General features: G+C 55.9%; 1 protein-coding gene across 1 annotated transcript; it reads left to right on the top strand.

Annotated features, from left to right (window-relative positions):
* Positions 1–3,057: 3,057 nt before the first annotated feature.
* On the top strand, positions 3,058–7,067 carry RLBP1 (retinaldehyde binding protein 1). The gene is made up of 7 exons (XM_058847110.1): positions 3,058–3,069; positions 3,247–3,375; positions 3,644–3,845; positions 4,929–5,107; positions 5,724–5,882; positions 6,517–6,627; positions 6,737–7,067. The coding sequence occupies exons 1-7, from the start codon at positions 3,058–3,060 to the stop codon at positions 6,893–6,895; spliced, it is 951 nt and encodes a 316-aa protein (XP_058703093.1). The 3' UTR covers positions 6,896–7,067.
* Positions 7,068–9,018: the final 1,951 nt, after the last annotated feature.

The following is a 9,018-nucleotide window of genomic DNA, read 5'->3' as shown; positions in this document are numbered from 1 at the left end:
AAATTCCCGCCCGGAAGCGCCCGCGCGTCACCCGGGGAACAGCTCCCGCCCCCGGCGCGCGCTTCCCGCCCCGCCGCCCGCGGGGCCGCGGGTTCGAGTCCCGCGGGGGCCGGCAGCGGGCAGCGTCATTGAATCGCGGAGCGGTCACCGGCTCCAGCCTCCCTGCTCGAGCAGGGTCATCTGAGAGCACATGGCACAGGATTGCAATGGCTCTGGAATATCTCCAGTGAGGGAAACTCCGCAGCCTCTCTGGGCAGGCTGTGCCGGTGCTGCACAGTGGAAAAGTGAATGGAGTGGGGTGCGGGCACGGCGGGTGCGGGCACGGGGGGGTGAGCAGCCGGGGGTACCGCGGCAATTGGCACAAAGTGCTCATTCAGGGCCACCCCGCATCAGCAGCGAGTGCCACCCACGTGCGGTTTAGATACATTCGAGTAAACCCCTTAATTCCGGGGGACGTGAGGGGTGGCCTTTAGCGTACCAGGAGGTGTAGCCCGCCTGTAAGCAGCGGGATTTGGCCAAAGGATCCGGTGCCAGCACAGCGTGGGAGCTTTCGCAAGCCCCGTGCTCACGTGGAGCGGGAGCCGATGCTGCCCAGCGAGGGGAGCGGGTCTGACATGGGGCTGTGGGGAGGGGGATAACCAGACCTGGAAGAGAGATGCACTTTGGGCTCTGTCACAGTACATCAGGGTGGGTCCGCCTTGAGATCGGTCGCCCAGGACAAAACACTTATTTCGTGATGCCAGGGCTTGTACGTGTGCCTGCAAAACTATTTCACGTGTGCTGACCACGCTGGCCAGGATGCCCAGATGGCCCAGGGATCACAGGTTCTCTCTGGCACCCCAGTAGAGCATTTTTGGGTCTAGCTGGGAATCCCCATGCTGATGATGTACCCCCATTACACACTACCTTGTGTTGAGCTGCGCACAAAGCTCCAGCGAGCTGTAGGAGGGAGCTGAGCCTTGCACCAGGGCTGGTGTGGAAAGGGGATGGGAGGGTTGGGGGTCTCCTCTGAAGAGCAGTGCACAGTGCCTCTGGCCACAGGGCCATTGCTCGGGGCTTTGGCACAGGTCTGAATTTTCCCTCAGCTGCACCCCTGCCTTTCATCTGGAGTCTCGTGCCTTCCTCCTCCTCCCTCCCTCACATCGGGGTCTCAGCTCTGCTCGCAGGACAGCCCTGTGTGGAAAACAAATCCGTAAATCCCAGAGGCATTACAAAACATGCCTTGTGTAAGCCCCTTCAGCCCTGCTCTGGTGCTTAGCCCAGCCCTGCCACCTCCCCAAAATCCCCATCATGGTAAGAGCCTGGCCAAGCTCCTCTCATGGGCTTGAGCACAGCTCCATCCTCACCACTCTTCACTCAGCTCCCACAGCGCTCGACCTGAAGAATTAAGGCTGCAAGGGTTCCCCTGCCCTATGTAGCTTCAGCATGCTGGGGATTCCCAGAAAACTCATTTTGCCATCTTGCTGTCCACCCACACGTAGACTCACCTTTGTTTCTCCCACATCCCAGGGCTCCCTTCTCTTGTGGGTCTGTGGCATCTCCCTGGGGGTGGAATAGGTTCCAGTTCCCAGGGTATTGTAGGAATTTTGCCTGTGTTTTTTCTTTTTCAAAGCTGAAAGGGGCCTTGTACGCGTGCTGGTTTGGGAGGCCACACAGGGGAGGAATTGGAGATGGGTCTCTGCCGCAGACCCATCCCCGCAGCCGGACCCTGCCCACATTGCCAAATTCACAACAGGACCTTGCCAGGGTTTTTGGGGCAGAAGCTGGGGAAGAGACCTGTCCTGCTCACCCCGGGGAGCAGGCTGGGATGGCAGGCTGCCCACCACCTGCCTCTGCCCCTGCCCCGTGCTAATGAGCGAGTTACACAACAAGGAGCTTTTATACTTTGTTAATCGGGTCCAGCATCCAGCCCGCCTCTCCACGCACGCTCCGGCTGGTGGTGGAGCCCCAGCTCCCTCCTTGCCTCTCCTCAGCTGCCTTTTGTAATGTTTTAATGGGGTTTCTTTCCTGGGCTGGGCTGACTTAATTACAAAGCTGCAGTGAGTTGATGCCTTGTGACGGTCTAATCCCAACCCGGTGACTCTACAAAGCTTTCGCCCGGCTTGCTTGCTGCTCCACTCCGGCCTCGCCATCCCTGCATCCATCTCGGCTCTGTGCGCTGACCTTCTGAGGACAGTTCAGCTTTTCCTCTTCCTGGTGAGTATCCAGGACATTTTTCAACTGAAAGAACTGCATTGAAGACCATCATCCAGCCCTCACTCAATCTGGCACCTCCAGAGCTAGAATTGGTTTTAGTGCCTGGAACAAGGGGATGTCTATCCCATTCCCAGGAGGTGGAAGGGAAGAGGATGCTCCTGGAGAATGGCTGAGCTGGAGCCAAGCATCCCTCACACAGCCTGGGCTCAGAACTGGTGCTGCAGCCAGGCAGGGGGAGATGCTGGAAGCAGGATGAAGGCAGCCCTCCTCCTCATGGATGGGAACAAGGTGTTTCACCCAGACTGCATTGGAAAGATGCTGAGGGGTTTATAGTCCAACCTTGCAGTTGGTGCAGCAGTGAGACTTGAGAGTTTGGGAAATACTTTGGGGATAAGTATTTATTTTGGTAATATTATTTATTTTGGTAGTAGAAATAAAAGGATGAGCTGGCTTCCTGGCCAAAACTGGATGCTCACCTCTGTCTATGTGAAGGTGGTCTGAGAGAGAACAGTCCTGGGTAAGCACAGGCTGAGATGCCCCCAGCCCAAAGAGGAAAGGTATAATGAGAAAAACATGTGAAGGCATCAGATGATCAATACACAGATTTTTAAGCTGCTCTTGCAAACATCCCTGGTGTTTCTCCAGGCTGCTCAGCCTCCTCGGGAAGGGTGAGATGCAGGCAGTAGGTGATGGAGCTGAGGGGGGTTGGGGGTGTTCTCTGGACACCAGCTTCTGCCCCCATCTGTGCAAGACGGGCATGGAATGGTGCATAAGGGGGGGACTGTGGAGATCCTTTGGATCCACGCTGATTCCTCCTTCCCTCTGCCAGTGTCCTGCTGCCAGCAGAAGACAGAGGACAACATGTCTGCAGTGGTGAGTACTGTCCCCACGCTGCCCCATGCGTCCAAGCAGCCCATCCCTATCCCACTGCTCCATTTGGGTGCATGTGTGGAGTCTCTCCCCTTCCCCATAGCTCCCAAGCAGTCTTGCAGTGGGGCAGGGAGCTGGGGTGCTGTCTGGGGAGCCACCACATGCTCTCCTCCCCCCCAGACGGGCACGTTCCGGATCGTGTCGGAGGAGGAGCAGGCCCTGCGTAGCAAGCTGGAGCGCCTCACCACCAAGGACCACGGCCCCGTCTTTGGGAGGTGCGAGAAGATCCCCCCACACACCCTGCAGAAGGTGAGGCGGCTGTGGGGAACAGGGGGAGGTGCAGCCCGAGCTCCTTCTCCTCAGGGGCCAGAGGAGACCCTCAGCTGTCCCTTGCATTGGTGGGCATGCACTTCCCAAATTTTCTCCAAGCTGGGGACTTGAGTGACCCTGCCCTCCCTGTGCCGGGATGCTGCAAGGAATTTTTCTGTCCTCCTCCAGTTTTTGGGTGCCTCCACGACGCCCAGGGTGTTTTAGAATGTGTGTGTGGCATCACTGGGTCCCCTCTCTGCTCCCCCAGGCAAAGGATGAGCTGAATGAGACAGAGGAGAAGAGGGAGGTGGCGGTGAAGGCGCTGCGGGAGCTGGTGCAGGAGCGGGCGGGCGGCGAGGACGTTTGCCAGAAGGTGGCTGAGAAGGTGCAGGAGAAGGACGACTCCTTCTTGCTCCGCTTCATCCGGGCTCGCAAGTTCGATGTCCACAGAGCCTATGACCTGCTGAAAGGTGGGGAGGGGCCCTGGGCTGTGATGCTGGGTGAGGATGAGGGTACACAGCCCCCAGCAGCTCCCAGTCCTGTGCTGGTGCCTGCTAGCCCAGACTGGGCGGTGCTGGAGGAGCAGGACCCTGACATGGGAAGGGAATGAAGAGAGGGGGATAAATAGAAAAAGTCAGGGTTGAAGGGTTTGGAAAGAGTTGGGATGGGGAAGGAAACAAATGAAGGTGACACCAGCCATTCTGCAGTACCAGGACAATCCCATTCATTGCAAATTTACCCAAAGAAAACAGAAGAAACACTGACATTTGGTGATGGTTTTGTTTGTGCAGCAAACCCATCTGGCTTGGGCTGCATCCCTTGAGACTCCCATGCCCTTCGCATGCCCTACACTCCCCCCTCTGTATCCCTGTAAGGAGCCAGTTCTGCACCCTCCCGATGCTTCTGTGCATGGTGCCTGGGGAGCTGTGCACCCCTGGGACACCTCTAGGTCTGGGGACAGATTGGGGTGCTTGTGGCACCCTCTCCTCACACTGAGAGTGACCCATAGGGATGGAGGGGGAGCAGAAGGGCAGCCCAGAGGGTGGCTGCTGACTGGAACCTGCCTGGCTCCAGCTCTGCTCTCCTTTGTGTCAGCTTAGGGGATAATGAGTTGTAATTATCAGTCCTGGCTCTCAGACGAGCTCTTTTGTTTGCCTGCATTTTCCCAGGATGAAATTCCTTATTTTTGCCTGTAGAATGCCAAGAGAGGGTAGATGAGGGTTTTCACCCGAACAGGGATGAAGTGGAGAAGGGAAATGAGGGGAGAAATTACTATATCTACTTGTTGAGGTGTTGGAGAGAAAGCAGGTGTGGGAAGCTCCTGGCAAGGGGAGGGATAACACCAAGCATGCCAGGGCTGGTCTGCTGTTGAGCTTCTTTTTCCCCCTTTGCTGGAAGAGACCTGACCTGTGTGGGCCACAGGCAGAACTTTCCACAGCTCTCAGCTTAGCACTGACATCTCACCATCACCAGCCCATCCCATCTCTGGCAGCTCTCCCAGCTTCCTGAGGTTGGGCAAGCAGCCAGTTTTCCCAATTTTTGCCTCTCTCCAGGCTATGTGAACTTCCGCCAGCAGTACCCCGAGCTCTTTGACAACCTGAGCCCCGAGGCCGTGCGCAGCACCATCGAGGCCGGCTACCCCGGTATCCTGGCCAGCAGGGACAAGTACGGGCGGGTGGTGATGCTCTTCAATATCGAGAACTGGGATTACGAGGAGATCACCTTTGATGAGGTGAGCCCAGCTCAGGGGCTGCTCCCACAGCAGAGTGGTCCTGCTTTTGGGCTCGTCCCGCTCGGCATGACTGAGCACAGCATCCTTACACACACACATATGCATCCCTCCAGCCTTACAGGTGGAAGCAAATGTGAAACCCTTTGAATTTATCCTTTGAGGGAGCCTGGGAGACCATGGTCCACCCCAAAGGATGCAATGTAAGATGCATGCCAAATTCAGGGTGTGCATCCCCCCAGTGCATGTAACATAGGCTGAAGAAAGGCACCAAACCATTAAATCAAGGGCAGAGGAGGAAACTGAGGCATAGGGCATGGAAAGGGCTTCTTGGCAAACAGGTCTCCAGTCACGTAACTCTGAGCTTCTCCCAGTTTAATTTTCTGCTCAGCTCTGAATCTGGTCTCAGTGTATCACTGATCCAGATCTGATGCTCACGACTTGAAAAGAGAATGTGGTTACCCCCTCCCTGCTGTGAAATCAGAAAGCTGGCTGTGAAAAGTGGGCTGGAATCCAACAGACTCTGGATAACACTCCATGGGACTCTTCCTGGGTACCCCTTAGGCTCTATGGGAGGTGAGACCTCATGCAAGACCCTGCTGTCTCTCCTCTCCCTTAGATCCTTCGTGCCTATTGTATTATCTTGGAGAAGCTGCTGGAGAATGAAGAGACCCAGATCAATGGGTTCTGCATCATTGAGAACTTCAAGGGCTTCACCATGCAGCAGGCATCAGGGATCAAACCCTCTGAGCTCAAGAAGATGGTGGACATGCTGCAGGTGAGGTGGCAGAGTCTGCACCCATCAGTGGCAGAGGGGACCCTGGGGAAGTAGGGAGCTCAGAGAAGGGAGGTGGCAGGGCTAGCAGGGTTTGGGATTGTCACCATGCTGGAATAATGAGAAAGCATCACAGAGAGGCTGTTCCCCATCACCCTCTCCCTGCCTTGCCAGCTAATTGGCTTAATCCTGCAAAATTTTTCCCACCCCATCTCCCTGCCTTCTCAAATGCCTGAGCAGAAGCAGTACCAGCACTCCTTGCAGCATCCTAGGGTATGGCCTGGAGGTCTTTCCTCAGCAGCCTCTCAGCCCAGCCTGGTCCAGGCTGGATGGAGACTCACAGGCACTCCAGGATTTCTGCCCTTGGACCAAATGCCAAAGACACTCGGCTCTTCCCAGGGGAGGTCCTTCTCATGGAGTGGGAACAGTGAGCTATCTGGGAGGCTCTTCAGCTCCCTGGTGCTCCTGAGGCTGGGATGGTTGATCCTCTGAGTCAGAACCGAAAGGGGCCATCAAATAGAGAAGGGGACATGGAGCAAGCAGAGCTGTGGCAGTGCTGGTGTATCCACTGCTGCCTGCTCAGATCTGGGTGGATGGCACCATCTGCAACCATCTCTGTCTGGGTTTGGGATCCTAGGACTCCTTCCCAGCACGGTTCAAGGCTGTCCACTTCATCCACCAGCCCTGGTACTTCACCACCACCTACAACGTGGTCAAACCATTCCTGAAGAGCAAACTGCTGGAGAGGGTGAGTGTGGGAAAGGGACCTGCAGGCAAAGGCATGTCCTTGGGTGAAACAGAGCAGCTGGAAGAGCTGCCCTGGCCCTCTGCTGAGGCTCACTCCCATCTCCCTCCAGGTCTTTGTGCACGGCGAAGAGCTGGAATCCTTCTACCAGGAGATCGACGCTGACATCCTGCCAGCAGACTTTGGTGGCAACCTGCCCAAGTACGACGGCAAAGCAACCGCAGAGAAGCTCTTTGGGCCCCGCATTGAGTCTGAGGACACAGCTCTGTAAAGCCTGCTGCCCTCCCCTGTACCACAGCACCAGAGGTGGCCCTCTGACCCCAGCCACCTCCCTCCCGTAGCATTGGTTGAGTGACTGCTCGTGCTGAGGCGCCCTGGGCGCGATGCTCCGCGCCTGTCCCTCCTGTCCCCACTCCAGGCAGCAGAGTTGGACTGTCCCTCCCAGGCACAGCATCCTTCCCTCCAGAGCTGGGGGAGAAAGGAGGCCACCAGCCCTCTCCCACAGCATTTCCTGGAGCTGCGAGGGGAGGACAGGAGAGTGTCTGCTCTGGGAAGGGAGGGCTAGAGTGAGGGAGAAATAAAGTGTTTAACAGCAGAGCTCTGCGGTCCCTCATGGTGAGGAACAGGGGCACAGCTTTTTGGGAACTGGCTGCATTGCTGGTTCTAAGGAGACCAGAAGTGCCAGCAGGAGACCCCCCGTCCCCTCATCATTGACTACACTTTGGCACCAGGACCAAGGAACTGCCCATCTCCATCCTCCCTGCATTCCAGATCAAGTCCTTTTCTCGCCCAGGAAAGGACCTCCAATTCTTCATTATCTGTTCTAATCAGTTAAAAGAGATGCAAACAAAAACGCAGCCAGGGTTCCAGGTGGAGATGTCTCTGCCTAATTCCTGCTTGGGCAGGGAGGAAAACAGAAGCTGCAGTAGCCATTGAGACTAGGAGATGGATTTCAATCACAAAGCAATTGAAAGACAAGCAGAATGTACCCTCCTAAATCCTTCAAAAGCCTCAGCACAGTTGTTTCTCCTAGCCCTGCACTGTGAAAGGGAGCTCAGTTGGGGAAGCCCCACCAGAAGTCACCATAGAGGGCAAAGGATGGTACCTGTGCAGCAAACAAGCTGCATTTGGCACTGATTACACCTTGCTCAGGTGAGGAGGAGGGAGGCAGAAGTAGCTATCTCAGGTAAGGGAGTCTGTTCTGGTTCATGAACCAGGCATCTCCTCCAAAAGCCAGTTGGACACCCATTCCCAGACCCTTGGCCAGCAGCAGGGCTCAGAGAGGAGCAAGTTCCTGGTCTCTGCTTAGTTGCCTTCTCCCTGAGCCTGGTCCCACAGTGTGTCCTGTTCCCCCTCCCAGCTCCACACGGGTCCTTTTCATCAGCCAGATCAGCCCCCCACCCGAAGCTGGCTGAGGTGCAGGGTGCTGACAAGAGCCACATTCATCAGGGCACTGGCTCAGGCTCAAACCAAACAGGACATCAGCTCTGAAGCCACAGGGAGGATGGGGCCTGTCTGGGGTTAGATCTGTTTGCTCCAGCCTCAGCTGCTTGGTGAGTGCATGCACAGCCAGTCCCAAAGCCTGAGGCTGTGCCAACCTTGTGCAAGAGTCCAGAGACAGAGCAAAAGGCACCTCTCCACCTCCTTTGGCTGCTTTCTGTACCTGGAACCATCCCAGGGAAAGCACGTGTGACAGCCCTGCAACCATCAGGCCAGTGCAAACACAACAGCACAGCCCGCCTGGGAGGCAGAGCAATTGCAGCTTGTGGAAACAGAACAAGGGGAAAGAAACCCATCCACTCAGATAGGAGTAGCACATTGCTGCCTCTGGGGTTTGGACTGGGAGAGTCACAGCTCTGTGACAGTGTCAGCCAGGAGCTTGCTTTGAGAGGGAGACAGAGAACAGCACAGCAGAGCTGGGAGCTGAGCAACTGACCAAGGCAGGAAGGAATCCTTAAGTGGGTCTAACAGGTAAATCACAATGGCCAATAAATGACAGATGAAGCCCATTGTCTCCCACAGAGCTCCCAGTCCAGCTACCCCAGCAGGTTACCAGTCCCAGTTACCCTCCACAACTCTCTCCCTTGGGCTGTAGACAAAAAACCCCACCCTGGTGAGTTGTTAGGGTCAGGTGAGCAGTGCTTTTGTATGCCCTGGGCTCCAAGATGTCACTGTCCTGGCCAGAGATGCTGGTTCGTGTTTCTTCTGCCAGCAGATGAAAGATTAGGAAAGGCACTTGCTCTTACATATGGAAAAATAACAGATTTATTCCACTGGCAAAAATAACTTTTTCAGTAGTTTTGTGGCAGATGTGTTTTTTTTAAGCCAATGCTACACCCAATTCTTCACCAGAGCAGCATCAAAGACCTCTTCTTGGCCAGAAGACAAAAAGCA

Source organism: Poecile atricapillus, chromosome 11 (genome assembly GCF_030490865.1).
Source record: "Poecile atricapillus isolate bPoeAtr1 chromosome 11, bPoeAtr1.hap1, whole genome shotgun sequence".
NCBI classification, from domain to species: domain Eukaryota; kingdom Metazoa; phylum Chordata; class Aves; order Passeriformes; family Paridae; genus Poecile; species Poecile atricapillus.
This window is presented reverse-complemented; position numbering and strand designations above follow the sequence as displayed.